The 20771-nt window shown below is 35.2% G+C and overlaps 1 protein-coding gene and 3 long non-coding RNA genes across 10 annotated transcripts in view; 2 read left to right on the top strand and 2 right to left on the bottom strand.

The window, feature by feature from the left end:
- Positions 1 to 140: 140 nt before the first annotated feature.
- Positions 141 to 896, bottom strand: LOC141400119 (uncharacterized). Its single transcript, XR_012412084.1, has 3 exons — positions 735 to 896; positions 569 to 656; positions 141 to 496 (listed from the first exon to the last, which is right to left on the bottom strand). It is a non-coding gene; the product is annotated as an uncharacterized lncRNA (long non-coding RNA).
- A 449-nt stretch (positions 897 to 1345) lies between these two features.
- LOC141399634 (uncharacterized) lies at positions 1346 to 3251 on the top strand. The gene is made up of 2 exons (XR_012411886.1): positions 1346 to 1417; positions 1881 to 3251. It is a non-coding gene; the product is annotated as an uncharacterized lncRNA (long non-coding RNA).
- A 606-nt stretch (positions 3252 to 3857) lies between these two features.
- LOC141399633 (uncharacterized) lies at positions 3858 to 9054 on the top strand. Its single transcript, XR_012411885.1, has 3 exons — positions 3858 to 4641; positions 8335 to 8479; positions 8543 to 9054. It is a non-coding gene; the product is annotated as an uncharacterized lncRNA (long non-coding RNA).
- A 10412-nt stretch (positions 9055 to 19466) lies between these two features.
- The window catches only part of RhoGAPp190 (Rho GTPase-activating protein 190), a 76588-nt gene continuing 75283 nt past the window's right edge, over positions 19467 to 20771 (bottom strand). For all 7 annotated transcript variants that reach the window (XM_073978749.1, XM_073978752.1, XM_073978753.1 and 4 more), the window contains 2 exons: positions 20264 to 20408; positions 19467 to 20207 (listed from right to left, as the gene is read on the bottom strand). In XM_073978749.1, coding sequence (XP_073834850.1) covers positions 20009 to 20207; positions 20264 to 20408 — 344 coding nt within the window. In that variant the 3' untranslated portion in view covers positions 19467 to 20008. The remainder of the gene's footprint in view (positions 20208 to 20263; positions 20409 to 20771) is intronic.

Raw genomic sequence — 20771 nt, 5'->3', positions numbered from 1 at the left:
AAATAAGTAGTAAAAAAATCAACGTCAAATAAAGATGTTATGATGGAAAATATTTTTTTTTTTGTTTTATCTATTATTTTTTTTAGGCCCTTCAGCGGTCACCAATAACTAACTGGGGTCATAAAATTCTCATACCAGCGGTCTTCTCTTTACGCCTTAGTGACCAACCGTCACTTGGAACAAACTTTTCTTGGCTATTTGATATTTATATTCTTACTTGTTTTGTGTTGATTTCAGACCACTGTGTTGTTAATAAAGGAGTTGGAGACTTCAGTGTATAAGAACGTATTTAGTGTCTCAAAAAAAAAGCTGGGTGCTGAGCTTCGCTTTTGACGGGGAGATCTAATTTCCTTCCGGAATTAGCCCATAGATGGCACTAGACGTTTTTGGTGTAGTACTGTATTCATACCTTAAATTCCGGAGATTGTATCAGTGGCAGCTTTAATAGCACTCTCATCCACAAGATAACGCTGTATGTCCCAAACCTGAATCCGACCTGATGAATCCACAAACAAAAAATTTAAATTAACTAATGTTAAACTTAACGTTTCAACCTTTCTGATCATACCTTTTTTTGTTTGTCGGAATAGTTATGTAGGTTATTTCGGTTCAAACACAACGTCACAATCGTTATATCTTAAATCTCCTCACGTCACCTATTTCCACACAATATTAGGTTATTTAGATTTTATTTCTTTTCGATTTTCAAGTAATCTCGCTTTTATTTTCTTTACCTTTGTTTTATTTAAAATTGTCTGTATGAAAATGGCTTAAAAAAACATTCACGCTTATGGAAATACTCTCAATTTCTCAAACAAAGTTTACACACTCAGCACCACTAAAATAACTCAACCTTTTTCTGCAAACACTCTCTTTTATAGGTTCGGTCGCAAGAAATGGCAGATTTCCATTCCCCGCCATCTTGCAAACCACTAGATTTGTCCCTTTTTCCATGACCAGCCGTCCCAATCTCAGCTTATCTGCAACAAACCTTTGCAACATTTGACCTCATGATTTTCGCCGAACCCTATATATGAACCTGATTTTAGATTACCCTGTCCGCCCTCTATACCGGAATAGCGTTAATTTCAAATTCCATGTATGTCCATATTTACATTAGGCAATTTTCCTTGCGGCAATTGTCAGTTTGTAGGTGAGAGAGGGTGTTGAGAGGCAAAGGGTTACCATATGCCTCACCTCTCTCTCCAGCAAACTGACAATTGCCCCAAGGAAAATTGCCTAATATAAATATGGACTTACATTAGTTGGCAACTCGGATTCATTCAGTGGTCCGAACACTTCCCAAATTTTTGGAGACTTTACATTCTCCAGAAGAACAAATGTCAAAACAAAACAAAATAAACGCACAACAAGCTGCATTTTCAGGTATCGTTCCAATCATAGTTTAATAAGAAAGGTTAGCCAAAGCCTTATGTCAATTTAAATTTTTTCATTCGAGTATGCCTAAAACTTCAAAACAATATAAACAAACTGTGTATGTGTGTGTGGTGTTTGAATAATATGCCAAACAATTTTAAAAACAATCGAATTCAATGATTTTTAAAATTGTTTTTAGACCATTTGTATGGAAGAAGTTGGTGAGATTTGCATTGAAACAATCAGTTTATCATATTCACAACTCGATTATGTGGAGAAAACTTAACTCTTCATTCATTTTTCGCGTTTTTTATAAAATGCTCAAAAAATGCCTTGTAAACAAACCCACTTGTTGCTTTTATTTTGAAGTTTTAGGAATTCAAGAAAAACAGGGGTTCTACAGATTTTTTTTCATTTAAATCTACCTCTTTACTTATACCATGGTTCCAATTTTTTCTATTATTTTCATATAATTAATTAATTCTCTCTTTTATTTTTTTCAGCATTTCTTTTTCAGGTGTTGCCCCCCATGATGGACTACAGGAAACATTCACAATCTTCCTCTGGAATGGCAATTATATTCTTGGGTTATTTTGCCATATCAGTGGTTGATAATTGTGTTTTCTGGATTCCACATGTGGCGGCTTGGTTCAATATGGGTAACGGATTAATAGCATGATAATCCAGTTGCCCTTAAGTTTAACAGAAATGGGTGTATCCCTATTAAGGACACCCCAACGACATACCAAAATCTTCAACAAAATTTCCGGCAAATTTACCACCCCCAAATGGCATAACACTCATGGGGTGGGGGCCCCATATTATCAAACAACAATATGATTGTGGACACGGCAGGTCATGAAAGGCATTACAGTGGCCTGCCATCCCGGGAGTGTTCACTGTAGTTACCACTGGCTCCCCCAACTCTACCGCATAATGGGAGCTGGTGGAATCTCATGGCTCGTAGCCGCCATGCAGGCGTAAAGGCTACATCCTAAGGCCCCTCCACGCAAAATTTTTTTTTCGCCCTCAGATTTGGGACTTGGTTTCTGCGAGGCACCGCAACAAGGAAGAGAGCAATTAACTGAAAGTTTTAAAATTGAAATATTTGATTGTGAAAGCAATTTTTTTAGTTTTTCGACATCTTTAAAGAATTTTCACATTTCGTAAACATCGAGGATAAACAAAAAATGGATTCAAAATTTCGTGAACTAAGATTTTTCGATATTAAGGAAATGTTTTAAAATAATGGAAACGGATTTATTTCGCTTTTCTATAAGAACAAAATTTGTAAAGAAACCCACCAAAAAATACCCCTTACAAAACTCCTTACTAACCCTTTATTGTAAGAAGGGCATGTCGCGCGAAATTAATGGTTATTTTTGTCCACTAAAATAAGTAGTTAATAAGTAGTCACGACTTTAAGAGACCACATTTTAACGACTTTTTTTCAATGACCAAATAATAACTACTTATTTAGCGCGACAGGCCCTTGTTAAAATAAAGGGTTAGTAAGGGGTAATTTTGCTGGGAGGTAATAATAGGTATTACCTCATTCGTCAGCAAATGTTGAATGTGTTCTCAGCCAAGGAAATCTTAATAAAATAAAATCTCTAAATTCTCTTCAATGGAGGGTATACTTTATACCAAAGATGATTTAAAACTTAACAAAACATATTGTTATGACATATTTATTAAGCCCGATCTCTTAAAAATGAATCGTCTTAGTGAAACAGGCTATTAATGACGAAATGTTTATTCACATTCTTATTTATAAAAAAATAAATCGCTTCAATTTACTGATTGAAGTAAAAACATGTTTAATAACCGGAATATTCATTTTATGTTTCTTTTAATAAAGATATCTAAAAGTGCGTATTTTATGGGCCGATTCCGTACAGCGAGGCGAGTCATGTCGCGTCGTCTATCGTCTCTGCGACAAAATTTAAAAAATGCACTACGTACAGCGACAGAAAATAATCGTCGATAACAAGTTATTTTTATTTTATTTTTATTCGTAAGTTAAAAATGAACGGCGACAGCTAATTTGTTGTCGCCAAAAAATGAACATTACGGCCACAAAATTTGACGTCGTCGTGCGACTTTTGCCATACGTAATGGAAAAATTGCAACTGGCGACACGACTCGCCTCGCTGTACGGAATCGGCCCATTAATTTTTGACGATTTTATAAAATAGATTTGACGATTTCTAAAATAAAAATCGTCATTTTGACGATTTTCCATAAAAATAATCTGGCAGCCCTGGGAGTAATGCAATATTGTGAAAAAATGTTGACGTTTGGTGTGATAAATCGCCCGATTATTGTTATCGATGTAACACCTTCTTATTCCGCCATGGGACAGGGTACGTCTGAATGAATAAGGTTACCATCCCTGAATGATGGGCCATTTTGTAGCTAACGACATATTTGCCACTCTTCCGTACGCCGTCATTTAGGGATGGAAACCTTATCCATCTGTTGAGGAAGGCCATAACCTCAGACGAGGTAGATGCAGGAAGACCGGCTTTGGCAGGGCAGTCGTTCACATGGGCGTCAAGGTCCTCAATTGCCAGGATGTGGAATCCAAGGATTTCCTCATCCAAACGATTGAGGGCTCTGGTGCACTGTGGGACGGCGGTAGGGACGGCTGTAGGCTAGCCGCGGTTCCTGTCGACGAGATTCCTCGAAGGATGGCAGCCAAAGCATGGGTGCCACCTGCGGACTCAGACTTGGCGGATGTACTGAAGATGATCCGGAAGCGAAACAGGGGTCTTCTGACTGACAGCTGGAGGCTGGTTAACTCCTTCAAGAATGGTGGAGGAACGGTGATGAAATTCGCGATGGATAATAAGAGCGGGAAACATATAGGGGCTGGGAGGGAGTGCTGTACTTCGGGTCTGGTGGACTTCGGTTCCGGATTCCGCAGCAAATCAATTTGCATCATTGCAGGGCCGCGGCTGCCGAACTTCTTCTCTCCCTCACAGAAACCGAAATAGACATCGCCTTAGTCCAGGAACCCTATTTATACAAAAATAGGGTCTCTGGACTAAGCAATGGTCGTTACTCTTTATTCTTTGCATCCAATGAGGAGAAGTTAAGAATGTAAGAACGGTCTACATTCCGTATGAGGCACCCAACCCGCCAAACAGATTGGTGCACAAACTGATGGAGGAGACGATGGGCACTTGTAAATTGGTAATGGGCTGTGATGGAAATGCTCATCACTTCCACTGGGGGGAAGCAGTGACACCAATGTGCGAGGTGAGTCCGTATTCGACTTTATTTTAGCTAATAATTTACGAGTATGTAATAGGGAAAATACTGCCACCTTCCAGAATAGGGTAAGGGGGGAAGTTATTGATCTCATCCTTACAAATATGGAGGATACGTCTATAGCAGACTGGAGAGTATCGGAGGAGTTTTCCTTTTCGGATCATAGATCGATACACTTTCGAGTCTGTTATAGTAGTAAAAGGCAACCGCCTCATCGTAATCCGAGAAGAGCCAACAGGGAAAACTACAACTCTCTCGTTTCCTCGAGGTTGCGTGAAACTGCAGAGCTTCACACAACAGAGGAAATTGATAGAAAGGTTGAAAGTCTCACAGGTGTTCTTCGGGATTGCATCGGAAACTCTTGACCTGTTGGCAGGGATCCATTTTCGAGGGTGTGAGGATGCCAATCCAGGGTGGTTTTGAGCAGGACCTACACCTCGGAGGAGGCGGTCCTTGTTGACGAGCTAATAAGTGATCACAGAGTTTCATAGGCGATTAGTACTTTTCAGCCCTACAAGTCTCCTGGACCTGATGCTATAATTCCAGCGATGCTTCAGAATGCACAGACTGGTTTGGTTACCATTCTGCAAAGTATCTTTAGGGCCTGTATTCTATTGTCGCACATACCGGCATTATGGAAGGAGGTAACTGTGACCTTCATTCCCAAAGCTGGGAAAACAAGCCACTCGTTACCTAATAACTATAGGCCGATCAGTCTTTCCTCCTTTCTTCTAAAAACTTTTGAAAGGTTACTAGATTTGGAAATTAGATCGTACATTAATAATGACCTCATAAGTAGTTCACAACATGCTTATACCAAAAGGAAATCGACAGAAATAGCGCTGCATGACGTTGTGAGTTATATAGAAAAGAATATGGATGGTTCGAGTTCCACCCTAGCTGCCTTCTTGGATATAGAGGGTGATTTTAATAATGTGGTACTCGAATCCATTCATTCTGCTCTAGAGTTACTATCCTAACCGATTGGATTGATAGTATGATGAAAAGTAGGCTAATTATTTCAAGCATTGGGAAGAGTTCCGTTAGGAAAACTGTCACCAGAGCCACTCCACTGGGGGGAGTTTTATCTCCCCTACTCTGGCTTCTGGTGGTAAATGGAATACTGAAGGAATTTGATAGACTAGGGTACAATATCTATCTACGCTGTCTGATCTAATGCAAGCTGCACTGGTAAAACCCTCACGCCGGGCTCACAACAATGCCCTTGGCGTTAACCCGGCAAAGACGGAGTTGGTACTCTTCACCAAGGAAATGAAATTGAATTCACACCGCCCACGTTGGCTGGGGTGCAATTGACTCTCTCTATTGAGGCGAAATGCCTGGGAGTGGTCCTCGACCATAGGCTAAGATGGAAAAGGAACACGGAGGAGCGCACTAAGAGGGGCCTAATTGCACTTTATTCTTGTAAGAATACCATAGGTAAGAGCTGGGACTCAAGACCACATGTAATACACTGGCTGTATAGGACAGTGGTCTGACCCATTCTGATCTATTGGTTGTCTTGTCTGGTGGAAAGCCCTGAACATTAGCACCAACTTGTCCAGGTTATCTGCAGTGCAACGGACTGCATCAGTTCTTATCACTGGAGCAGCAAAAAGCACCCCTCAGGCGGCCCTGAATACTGCATTAAATTTCCAAACTCTGGATATTCTGGCACAATACCAAGCATCCCGGAGCACCTTGAGGCTTAAGGAGATTAACCTGTGGCGTTGTTCTATGCTTGGAAATGCTAGTATTCTACAGCGGAAAAGCAGTTAGATTGGACTAAGTGACAGAGGGGGTGATACTGATTATATTTCACCATTCCAAATGTCGGTAAAATTAAAATGCTTGTAATTTCGGTAATTAACGACGTTTTTGGTAAGTTAGCAACCAATATAAAGTAGTCGAAAAGTTCTACCAATAGCAAGAGTGTTGTTTTATTTGAACTTGTCATTCATAATTTTGCGTTTTAATCTTACCGATTTTTGTCGGTAACTCAACAAATGAGTTACAGAATCGCACTACTGGACTTTAACATAGCAAATGTGTTGATCCCTGGTAGAAGTGCTTGGGAGCAGGCAGAGCACTTCCTGACAGTCTACCCATTTTTACCGATCGTTCAAAAATGGAGGTGTGTACTGTACAGAGCTGAATATCAGGCGCTCGTACAAACTTAGCGACAACTGTAGTGTTTTCCAGGCATAGGTTTTTGCTGTTTTAAAAGCCTTAGAGCTACTAGAAGAAACTACAGACAACGCAGGTATGACAGCGACTATTTACGTGGATAGCCAGGCTGTTTGAAGGCGCTTGGATCTTATACCATTAAATCTAAGATTGTTCAAAATTGTAGGTATATCCTAAAAGATAGTAACATAGACGTCAATTTTTGCTGGGTACCAGGACACTGCGATGTTTAGGGTAATGAGATAGTTGATGAACTGACAAGGCGAGGCTCCCAATCCTCGGACCTAAGGGTGGAGGGCTGTGTGTCAACCCACCGCTCTGCTTTTTCCTCAGCTAATTCTAAGTAGAGGAAACCGTAAGAATCTGGCAAGAGGCGTGAAGTGAGAGGTGAAGTGTGTCTCAGAACATACCCGATACATAGTAAACGCCTTCAAACTTAACATTCGTCCATAAGTGGTAGCACTTATCAGGATTATAGTTGACATAGGGAAAGATAAAGCCCTAAACACATCCAATAAAAGAGCAAGGGCAACATAGATTGGATTTTCCTTTATTCTTCTATCAGAAATGACGTTGGATGTGCTTAGGGCTTAACTAGGTCAGCGTACCAGCGAAATTGGCCATCAAATTTCGATACAGTTACCGGACAGCTCAGAATTGAGTCTAAAGAGAAAAAGATGACTGAATTAGATTCCGAAATTAATGTAAATGGGCAAATAAGAGATTTATCGGAAATGATTATTCGACGTCCAGGTCAAGAAGGTACGCCTAATATCCCTCCGGCTACTGAAACAGGAGCTGAGAGTGGAGCAGAAAGATTCTCTACCCCCGGTCCAGTGAATCAGCTATCGGACAGGGACTTAGAAGAGAAAATCAAAGGAATAGTTGGTACTGAAGTCCGAGAAATGAAAGTTACTCTGAAATTGTTAGTGAAAACAAGGCATATTTATATAAGGTAGAAGTGACAATCAGCTGTATTTTACTTTTTTTTGTAAATTTGGTTTTCAAAATGTCTACTCATGAAATTTGCAACTTCGAAATTTGCTACCATAAAATACTTTTTTCCATCGTGAACGTGTAATAAAAATGACCAACGACAGTTCTGAATGCTATATATTTACATTTTGGTTCAAATTTGTTCTATTTTAGAGGATTTTCAAAATGTATTTATGTTTTTCCTGAGAACATTTTTAGAACGACCCCATTATTCAATATTTTCTTTGACATTAAATTTTCTATAACAACAATGTTGTTTTCGTAAATTTGTTAGTTGTTGTAATTCATGCATTTACCTTATGTAAATATGCCTTGGTGAAGACCATGGTGCATGGTACAATAATACAGGTAAAAGCAAGTCCCAGCTGATTAGGTTCACCCGGAATACTAGTGTCAAATACAATATGAAGTTTATGAAGTTGTTCTTTTCGTTAAATGTCAATTAATATTTATATTTTTTACTTTCTGATAAACAAACACATATTTTTGAAATTATAGACTTCACGAGTAATGTGTTCGTGGGAACTTCGAATAAATAGATCCACAGGAGGATGCAACTTTCGAATAGTTTAGCAATCTGTAAGGATGGTGTAAGAGAACAAAAGGCCGTGTAAAATGGAGTGTCAGGCATTGGCGGATACAGGTTAGTGCTATATTTATTTAGGGTCAAGTGGGTATTTATGCACTTAAAAATATCTCATTGCAGACAAGGATCTGATGGATAACATTATGAATGAAATCTCAATATATTGGATGCACCCTGAATTATACGGAATAAGACAATTGCAGAGTATGGTTAAACTTCTATTATGGAACCTCAGTCGTGTTTTTTGGTTATGAAGAAGCAGATTTGTTCAAAATATCCCTAGTAGGCCCCTCTTGCTAAGGAAGAGTTATCAGAACAGCAGTTTCGTCTCAAGTGTTGCTGTGGTTGGTATCACGAAACCAGTCCTATGTGGTTCTTGTTTTTAGCTACACAAAACGTCAAGCGATGGATTAAACAGAACATAAACCCACGTTCAGATTTCGTAAATCAGAACTTACTATAAGGCACGTTGAAACTCTCCTTTCGTTACACGTGTAGGATGAAAATAGTGAACCCATTTTGCATCTATGAACTTCAGCCAACAATTTTTGGGGATAATGTCCAAACACACTGATTTTATTTAAAACATACATGTGTACATACATAGAACAAAATATATTTTATATATCGAATTGAGATGTTTCATTTGTTTATGCCATATAAGGGAGTCAGAAATAGAGATGTTTGCTTATCCTGGCAACATCGGCTGCATTTCCTATTACAGCAGGTATGTAGTTTTCTGCCGTACTGCGTCACCATCGGCTTTCTTCATTTGTTTCTAGCAGTGTTTATTCATTAATGTTGATAAATTTTATTCTGAATCGTGGATTTCATCTTTTCTTCGCATATAATATGTTTGGATTTGGTTAATTGAAAATTGTGATTCAATGTGCCCCATCTGAAATTAACCATGAATTATTAGTAATTCTGGATATTTAGATGCAGTGATACTTACCACAGTCAACATTTTTGAAGAAAAGTAACACGCGGAATTATTATTGATGTTAGTTTAAATAGTTTTTAATTCATTTATTAAATTTACATATATTATTTGTACTTCATTAAACCAATATTTATGAGACTTCAAAGCAGTTGACACTAGTACTACGTACAACAACAAATTTCTATGTGGTTGTTGTATCGATTGTTGTACAACAACACTTGCTTTTATCTGTAATAATTGTACCATGACCATGGTGTAAGAAAGAAGGTGATACAATAATAGCAACCTATGTCTTCATTTGCTGTCAAAACATATTTTTAATCAAAAATAAATAACAAATATTTCGCTTCTATAAAAAATATCTGTGTACAACATCTTTGTTTAAGCTTCGCGAATAATATTTTAACGTTTTCTTCTAATTTTTGTGGATATTTCGCGCAAAAAAAAAAATTGACAGCAAATGAAGACTACAACCTAACGTCAACTATTGGATCACCTTGTTAAATTCGCCTTGGGTGAAGACGGTACAAAGTTTGACTGCAGGGACTAATAGTGTACCTCCGAAGGCAGTTAGCTTTGGGAACGAAAATGCTAATAGAGACGTTCTCCAGACGGACACGGAAGGATTTCCATGGGAATGTTCAGAATAGTGCTGAATATAATACACCGTTTATATATAACCGGATTTAACAAACCGATTGGGTTTTAAATGTCAATTGCATTGCTTATATTTCAAACAAATCCTCATAAAGAAGTTTAACCCTGCAAAAATCTCTAATATAAACAGCATATAAGGCTTTAATGGATACCCGGCCACGTCGGTATTAAAGGAAACAAATATGCTGAAAATACATATAAATATGCAAAAATGATTTGAAAACTTATATCAAATATGAACTTAAGGAAAATGCCAAACACGATCAACAGTTAATCATATCCACTACAATCAAGTCTTCCGGATTTCCGGAAGGTTTCCGGAAAAGTCGGTCTACCATAACAAATTTGCTTGAACTTACTTCAATTGTAAATGAGGCCTTCAGAAATAGTTGCCAAACAGATTGTATTTACACTGATTTTAGTAAGGCTTTTGACAAAGTAAATCATGAAATACTCTTAATCAAATTAAAATCTATTGGGTTTTCAAATTCATTATTGAAATGGATTAAATCTTATCTATGTGATAGAGAGCAAATGGTTAAATTTGGTGCTGCAATCTCCAATAAAATAAATGTCACATCTGGGGTTCCACAAGGGAGCCATCTTGGACCGGTATTATTTACATTGTTTATAAATGACCTGCCAAATGTTATACAAAACTCTAATGTTCTTATGTTTGCCGACGATGTCAAAATATTCAGTTCTTTTAGTGATGCATCGAGTCAATATCTTCTTCAATCTGATTTAGACCGTTTTTGCCGTTGGTGCAATACAAATTTGTTAGAGCTAAATGTCCTTAAATGCAAACACATGTCATTCTATAGACTAAGGAAAATTTACACTCGTTATTATTTAAATGAGCAGAATGTTGAACATGTTGACTCTATTAATGATTTGGGAATCCTTTTAGATAATCGTCTCAATTTCAAACAACACATATCTATAATTACAAATAAAGCTTATAAAAACCTGGGATTTATCAAGAGATGGAGTAAAGAATTCACAGACCCGTTGGTAACAAAACAACTGTATATATCATTTGTTCGCCCCCACTACGCCGTCTACTCTTGGAATTTAACAAATTTAGTAACATGATTGATGTCTCTGAAAGTCGAGAATCGGTAAAGAGAAAAATTATACTTTCCCTAAACAGTTAATCTATTTATATAAAAACACTGTACATATGTATTTTAATATATTTTAGTCTGTAAGGATTATAAGAATCTATAGACTTAAGAAATAATAAAAAAAGTCAATCCCAACAATATACAATCTATATACCCTACCCATGGTATAAGTAAAGAGGTAGATTTAAATGGAAAAAATCTATAGAACCCTTGTTTTTCCTGAATTCCTAAAACATCAAAATTCGTAAACACAAAAGCAACAAGTGGGTTTGTTTACAATACCAATGTTGAGCATTTTATAAAAAACACGAAAAATGAATGAAGGGCCAAGGTTTCTCCACATAATCGAGTTGTGGATATGATAAAATGCTTGTTTCAATGAAAAGCTGACAAATTTCTTCCATACAAATGTTCTAAAAACTATTCTAAAGCCTTTACCTAATTAACTGCGTGTTGCGTGTGCGTTCAAAAATACAAAACCAAAATACATGTATTTGTTTTTGTTTTCAATTTGAAATACATGTATTTTGTTTTTGTATTTTTGAACGCACACGCAACACGCAGTTAATTAGGTAAAGGCTTAAAAACCATTGAATTCGATTGCTTTTAAAATTGTTTGGCATCAAAGCGAGCATTTTTTGAAAATTTTAATCAAATTCGAGTCTTTTTTGATCCGACTGCACGTTTAAAAAGCTGGAATATGAGCTCATTTTCTGATCATAAATGACTCCTTTGTCGGGAGGAAAACGTAACCTCAGGCGACTCTTCTAAACAAATCACAAATGAGTCTTCCTCTGCATTAGTTTCGAGTCATTTTTGCCCATTTTCTGATGGTATGTAAAGTATTTTTCGAGTCTTATTTCAATCATTTATTGGTGATTTCTTGATTAATTTGGGACTCTTTTTAGAGTCAAGTTTGTAATCGTTTATGAGTCTTTAGGGAGTCATTTATGAGCCTTTTTATTAGACGAAATAAATTAAAAGAATTTTCTTTCTTTTTTCTTTTTTGTGTCTTTCCTTTGTTTTGTTGTATTTTCTGCTTTGTTATTTCTTTCAATTATCCTTTATGTTGCGCGGTGGTTAGTATACTACTTCTTCATTTCACTTGGCAAAACCTGAACATGTGTTATGTTTGTCTTTACTCTTAATATTATACGTTACATTTATATCAAAGTTTTGTAGAAAGTGTATATGAGAATTATTTACAGCCAAACAAAAGTAAAACAAAACAATCAGTTTTTAATCACCTAACTGTTCAAAATATGATCAGAAGATACATAATTATAATCACTTTTCAAACACCTGCATGACCCTTTTTTGATTAAGCATTTTTAATCTTCATGAAGATCCAAATGTGACAATAAACAACGAAAAAGTAGTCACATTTCAAACGCCTCAATGATTTATTTGTGATTGCTACGCATTTGTTGTTGTATTTTAAATTAAACTCTTTTTAATCATTACAGGGAGTCCCTTTCTGATCATACAAGTGACTTAATCAGTTTCTGATCACAAAAAGGTCACTAAAAAGACTCCGCAATGTGATTTTTGAAAAAGTAATCATCAAAATGCTAGCTGGGATATTATTCAAACAGTACACACACATACAAAGATTGTGTATATTGTGTTGACGTTTTAGGAACAGTCGAAAGAAAACAATTAAATTGACAGGAAGCTTTAGCTAACCTTTCTTATTAAACCATGTACCCTTCCAACGTTCATAACAAGTAGGAAAAGCGTTAAGTTCGGGTTAAGGTCGGGCCTAACTTTTTATACCCTCCACCACAAATTTCAGCCATATCGGTGGATTAATGTGGCCACAACCTTCAAAATACCGAAAATCGGAAGGTACCGTTCTATATGATGGCTTGGACCTATACCTACAAATTTCTGGGGAAAGTTTTATACCCCCAACGAAGACTAAATAACAAATTTCAGCCATCTAGGTGTGATAATGAGGCCAAAACCTTCAAAATACCGAAAATCGGGAGATATCGTCCTATGGGGGCTATATCAAAACGTGGACCCATATAAACATTTTATGGAAGAAATATTTCTTAGTCTCCGGAAACACAAAATACTAAGTTACAACCGATTCTGTTGTCAAATGGGACTAATACATTCAAAATATATTAAAATGACGCGTACTTTATATGAGGGCTATACCAAAACATGGACCTATATAAACCAACTTTGGTAGGAATGTTTTTTGGCTTCTGGAGACACAAAATACCAAATTACAAGCAATTCGGTGGTAAAATGGGACAAATATCTTAAAAATTCCTTAAAACGACGACGCGTCACGCGTCATTTTGTATGGGGGCTATACGAAAGCATGGACCTACATAGCCCGCTTTCAATACCAAAAGTCCCAATTTTCCCAAAATTTCATCAACCTACGTCAATCCGTTCGGACGCTAGAGTGATTTCCACAGACGGACAGACGGACGGACATAGCTATATCGATGTATAATTGCACGCTGATCAAGAATATACATATATAGTTTGTGGGGTCTACAATGATTATTTCGAGTAGTTACAAACGTAGTGACAAACTTAATATACCCCCATCCTATGGTGGAGTGTATAAAAATTACATACGCATATTTTCACGTCTTCAGATTGGACATAGTATAGCTACACATCAACACACATTAAACAAAAATGTAGACAACAAATGTCCAAATTGTAATATCTGCACAGTTCAACATACAGTTCGCCTACCTCAACAACGATGGACTGAATACCCTTAAATACCCCACAGCAGCAAACATCAATAAAATATATAACTACATAAAGCAAGCCAAAATGACTTAATAACATAAATTTAAGTTTTAAATGTTGTTACCAATTTTAGCTGATGGTCATTGTAGCCAATGCTATTTCCTTTGTTATTAACAGTGTTAATATTATAACAAAATAAATAAAAATAAAAATTTGGATTTGTTTGCAAGTGAAGTTGCTAGAGTTTAGGTAGTGCCAAAGAAATTCTCGATCAGAGTGTTTCTTTGCGCACGTATCTATTTGAGCTAGCAATTGACACTTGGGTATAAAAAGTTTCTTGTTAAAAAACAAGAAATAAGGGAACTGATGAAGATCTGTGGCGAGATCTGAAACTATAGTATTCCCTGCCTTACCCCTTGGTAAACATCGCCAATTTTTTCCCACTAATAAATTAAAGTTGTTTTAAAAAAATATTAAAACAACGACTATGGGATTAAGCCTGACTATTTTGAAAAACAAAATAGAAGTCGTCATCCCAAACAAAAAAACGCCAACCCTCCTAAATAAAAATAAATTACAGCGTGCGTGCGCAAAACAAAATACATGTATTTCAATTTCAGCATTTTAAATTGCTGTTTTGCAGTAATTTTTGTGGTGAACTTTGTTCTGCAAACAAAACTGCCAGGATGTTCACTGGGATACACTGTTCCCAACTTATGGGTACTTTACACGATATGTTATTTTACATATGTGCTGTCACTTTGCATATACATTTTGTATATAAAAAGTGAGAACCCATATGTAAAAAACATATGGTGTAAAGTACCCATTACTTCGAAATCTTTGTTTTGAACATTCCATCTAACATTTGGAATTATTACCCTTTTTTGAAATGAACATTTGAACAAATCCATGCATTCGATTGGATGTAAGACGCTGTCGTCTTACATCCTACACACATACAATCTGCGACTGTTATACATTACAGGGCTGAATGCCAGTGGCCAACCAGAATCACTCTCCTCCACCAAAATGTCAAATGTTACCTCTCACTAAAAGCTCCACCACAACAATTCAACCAATGCTTCTGGGAATAGTATACCTTTATGAAATTATGTTCGTTCTTTCCAAATTTTGTCTCACTGGCGATCACATCTGATGCCATCGGTACGGAATTATCTTATGCAAAAACTGTTCAGTATAGAAGCAGAATAATAGGAAGTTTAGTTTCCCCTTAATTGTGTCGACCAACTGGAGTACAGAGCTATTTATAGACACACTTCACATATCTCCTATTCTTGTTCATCAACCAGCATTTACCAGCGAGATCCATCGATATCATTCACCTTTAATCCAAAATTATTCAACATCAACGGTAGCTCAGTTGGCTAAGCGCTACTGATTATAGGGAAGGTTCAACTCCGTCTGCCAGCAGCAGCAGTTCATTCTTTGAAACAGGGAATTTTAACACTTTATTGCAAAGTAAATTTACCAGACCATAAACTGCCACCGGAAATTGTTAAAGAACAGAGCGAGGAGTATAAAAGCTACAATATTGTAAACCAACCAACCAGGACAAATAGATAAGTAAAATTAGTTAAAACAAATAATTACGTATAACAGGGAAAAATTGTAATTCTTCTTCCTCCTAAAAATATGCAAAATTTCTAAATCAACCTTTCTACTAAATTAATCGTCCTTAGCAAAATTAATCATCATCAACCTACGTCATCTACTACCACCACCCTCACCGTCAACAGACTTCCAAATCCTTGCACAAGTCCCTACGAAAGGGGGGATTATGAATGATCAATCCTGAGGCCTCGGAAACACCATCAGTCATCATCCTCCTCCGCATCTTCAAGGATTCGTAAGTAAGTGAGTGAGTATATACTAAATAATGTGTGTGGACAAAGGTAAATAGAATTGTGCATATTTATCAAAGAAGAATTAGATCTGAAAAAAGTCATTTAAAATAATCGGTCCAACAGGATGTTTAATCTAGAGAAGAAGTAAAAAAAGATCCTATAAATTAGGCTATAAAATTATTTCTTCAATCAAAATAAATGTTCCTATCAGATTCAGTAGATATTATCGTTTCTGTAACATTGATTCTCATCGCACTAATTATGCACTAAGCGAACCTGTCTGCAGAATGTGTGATGAATTTAATTCTTTATATTTTATTGTAGATATTATCAAGTCTAGAATAATTTCATATCTTAATACTTAGAATATACCTAACATTATAAAATATACTAGCTGTTAAAGAATATTCTGTAGCTGGTATTCAATGCCAACTTTTTATCCCGTCATGCTCCGGATCATGACGTGTACGCGATCCCTACGTAATGGGGAGGTCGCCCCCACGGTTCGGAAGGGGTGGGAAAGTGTGGCGTTGGGAACGTTCGAAAAAAAAAATTATCAGAATCTGTAAAATCTAATTTTTCTAGACCTCTTTACTAAGAAAATCTTTAGATCTGTAAATTTTGCTTTTCCCGGTTAATTCTACTATTTAAACTTATGTATAGCTGACAACATATCGTTGCACTAAAACTCTTTGTGAGACTACTTACATTTTTTTATAGTTAGTATGATCTGAATTAATCTTAAAATATATCTAAACTTATGGAAATGAAATGCTAAATCGATATTGTTTTTCTTACGAGGTGACTTGAAGGTAAAGTAGGTGTTGAGGGATTTTAGCCAACATACTCGCCACTAAAACCGTGGGATCTGGGTTAATAGGTGAAGGTTTCCATAACATCTGTAAATCCACTATCATATGGAAGATCTAAGCTTTTATACATATTGTTTTGTTTCTTTCACACTTAACCTAATAATTGGGGTCGATTGTAAATTATTTGTTTTGATATTATATAAATTTCACTTTGTCAGATATATACAAATAGGGAGTCTGTTATATGTCAATTTATGTCCCATTGGTAGATTGAGGAAACGAAGTAGGACTCAGAAGGCTCCCTTCTCTTACTTCGTACTCAACAGAGGCTATAAACTTAACATCAGGTTCCTCTCCTCTACTTAAGTGTTTGAGTATGGTTAACACGCCTTTCGTGGGCGACACACCACGAATTGAAATAGCCTTGTACATTACATTTTTACCATTATACTATACTGAAACACCAAAAAACGTATACAATATTACACAAAGTAACTTAAAATAAATGAAAGTGTTACGTTTCAATTTCTCGTTGTTTATTATTTAACAGATGTTCTGAGGATCGCCACAGTTATCTCTCTCGATGAAGAGAGGATCGTTTTAGAGCACAAAAAAATTCTTGTTTTTATTCACTTGAAAAAATGCACTACACGGCGACTGCTAATTTGTGGTTGTCCAAAAATGAACGTTATGGCAACAGAATTTGACAGCGTCAGGCAACCGTTGCCATCCGTAATGTAACAATTGCAACTGGCAAATCAACTCGACGATTGTCGCAATACGCCGTAGACCCATTAGCTTCGAGTTCTTCAAAAATGCTAAATTATAAAAAAAATGAAATATTCTCTTAGACGTTTTAATTATAGTTTTTGCGATTTTAAGCGAGGTTTACAACAATTTAGCAACAAACATTTAACAAAAAAGACTCAGTTGACAGCTAGCTGTCATCAGTATTATAATTTACTCCACAAAACGTGATAAATCCCCTAATTCTCACCATGTTTTATAGGTATGTATCATCTTTATTCTATACCTATTTAAAATCGATTTCACGCGTTCTTTTGTACAATGGTTCTTCAGATAGGATTATTAAATAATTTCAAGTATTTTTCGATTATTCCATCAAAAGCTGTTTATTTTTGTTGCATATACAAGAAATAACTAAAAATATACAGGTAATTTCCCCGTTTTATTTTAGGTTAGGACTAAAAGACGTTGTTTTGCACAGTTATTTCAAAATTATTTTATTTCATTACTTTCCTTGATTTTTTCTCATTAAGTATGACTGCCTATTTCGTCTTTTGCACACAAACACATACACCACTGCAAACGTACAATGTATTATGTATGTATATATAAAAGTACGCTTGCAAGCGTATGTGTTGGTTTATTTATATAGCTGAAATGACCGTTAATATCAATTTGTTTGTTTTTCATGTTTTATTTCGTTTTCTGTTGTTACTTTTTTCGGTTTTAAAAATATCAATACACCACATCACGTTAATCAGTAGTAAATATATATATTTTTTAATTAGTATTAGTTATTTAATAATTGGTTGTTTATGCAATAGACACATAGACACAGACATTATACATACAAATTACACTAAAGTTTTGTTGTTGGTTTTATCATTTTATAAAATATCTCATTATTTTGTAATACCTATTTCACTTGTTTTTCTTGTTCTTTTTTCTTGTTTCTTTTACTTACTATCATTATTAATTAATATAATTATTATTATATATTAAATCAGGAAGATTACGGTGCGTTTTAGACATATTACACACATAGAGAAGTTTATATAAATAATGCAATCAGTTGTTAATACATTTATTAATGTTTTAGGTTTTTTTTTGTTTTTGTTTGCTTGTTAGTAATAACACCCATTACAATTATATGGTTGTTTTGTGTTTGTCTTACTTGTTCGCTTTATATTTGTTACACGCTTAAAACTATAGCAGTTTGTAAAACTCGATTTACTATTCTTTAAATTGCTTAAAAAATAATACATTTGAGGGGAAAAAGTGAAAATACTTTTTGAATTTATGGCGTTACTTCTGAGGGACCATCTGTGACTGATTTTCTGGAATTTTTGATAAAATATAGCAACGCGACATTAAGAGATATTGCAATATATTGGATTTATTTACATTTGCCACATCACACCCTGTATTCTTTGAAAAATCTTGATAAATGCAAATGCTAAAGTCATTTAATACTGTTCGTCATAATTAGCAATTCATAATCACCGATGTATTGTTTAAATTTTTAGCAAAAAAAATTATTACAATATTTTATTAGTTTTAGAATAGAAACATTTGTATTAATAACACAATAGTCTTTTACACAAAACCAAAATCATAACATTTCTTTTCTTTGTAAATTACAACAACATAAAATTCAATAAGTATTTCCTTATTTCCATTGTGAGAAATATGCACTAGGAGAGTGAGATAGGAATGAGTATAGAGTTGTTGTGAAAGATGTAGAGAGGGAGAGTAGTATAGTGAAGATTAGAGTATTGAAGGAATCAAACAGAATTTGTAATTTGAAGAATGGAATAAATAGTTCAACCTTTATGTGAAATATTTTAGTTTTTTTTTTATCGTATTATGGATAATGTGGATTTGTTAAAGAAGATATGTTCGTTTATATTTTATACTCGTAAAAAGGATTTTCTTTAAATTAAGAATTTATACAAACTCTGAGAATATGTTTGAGTTAGATATAACTTGAAATTAACTCTGAGTATGGATGGGGACAAACGAAATATACAAATTGACAATGTTATACACAACAAGCTATTCCGTATTTAAGCACAAACATCGGGTTTTACGGGGACTTGGAGAGACTGGCACATAGCTAAGGGAACTTAGGCAGTTGGTAAATAACACACATAAGATAAAAATTAATTGGCTTTTTTATATATTGTTGATATTGGCTTCGTTTATTTCTATCTATGTTTACTGTCTGCTGCTATCATAATGTTTGTTTATTCGCTTATCTTTTGGTTTGCCAATGAAATTGTTAAGCATAGTTTTGTATAATCATTTGTTCGTTTACTTTTTATTTTCTTTCTTGGACTGCGAATGATCCTTTTAATCTCACTTCTGTTTACTAAAACTAAATTTGCACTCACATACACACAAAGACATTAATATACATACAATTAACTAATGAAATATATATTTGTATAATAATTTAAAAATCAACTATCAACTAAAACAATGATTTACACGCACTCAAAAACTGAATACACATGTTCATTCTTAAGGTGAGCATAATTTGCGGTTCTTTTCTTATTTCCAAATTATTTATACTATAAAAAGTATTTTCTTCTTTACGAGATTTTTTTCTTAATTTTGCTGTTGTTGTTATACAACTTAATAACACATAAACACACGCACATATAAATATTTACGGAAAACAAAAAAATAAATCGAAATACTGATGTTTATACCATGACAAATGCATCTTCACCACAAAATAGATATGGATATTGATCTATCATCGTTTGTACAATATCTTCTAAATAGGGACGCAACTGCTCAAAGTGACCCATATCCGTAAAGTCAATAGGAATCAATGTTGGCCACCAACATATGGCCAAATTCTTACTGTCCATGCTATTGAGTTTTGAGTTATCGGATACACTGTAGATGAAGACATTTATTATAAGGATATTTTTGTCACAAAGCGGTATACTTACTGTACAAAATGTTGGAATATGTATTTCAAAATAGCAAAGTTAACAGGTGGCAATTTTTCCAGCAGTGTTTTTAAAGCCATTAGACGACAACTTCTATCAGTTTTAACTTCAACATTCACTTTGGAACCACATACAGTGCGGGAACCTGAAATTACCAAAACAATACAATTATTAATATAATTTTAACTACAATTTTAATGTTTATACCCTCAGCATTTATGCTAACGAGGGTATATACACTTTTATACGAGCAAAATGTGCCTCATTGAAATAATGGTTTTAGACCCCAAGTTTGTTTGGACGAAATGTGTTTCAGAGAATTTGGAGTTGAACTGATCAACCGATTCGGTCTAAAATTTGGCTTTCGTAATATTTTGTCCAAACTTAGTTTAAGTTAGAAGATGGGTTATATCGGCCCACTCCTTCCGCTACCTCCCCCACAAAAGTTCGGAAATGTTCGGAAAATTTGTGCGCACGATAACTCTTAAAGGCAGTAACCGATTTGGTC

The sequence above is a fragment of the Musca autumnalis genome, unplaced genomic scaffold (genome assembly GCF_047663935.1).
Source record: "Musca autumnalis isolate F117 unplaced genomic scaffold, ASM4766393v1 scaffold_3, whole genome shotgun sequence".
NCBI lineage: Eukaryota > Metazoa > Arthropoda > Insecta > Diptera > Muscidae > Musca > Musca autumnalis.
Note: the sequence above shows the minus strand (reverse complement) of the source record. Positions and strands in the feature narration are given on the sequence as shown.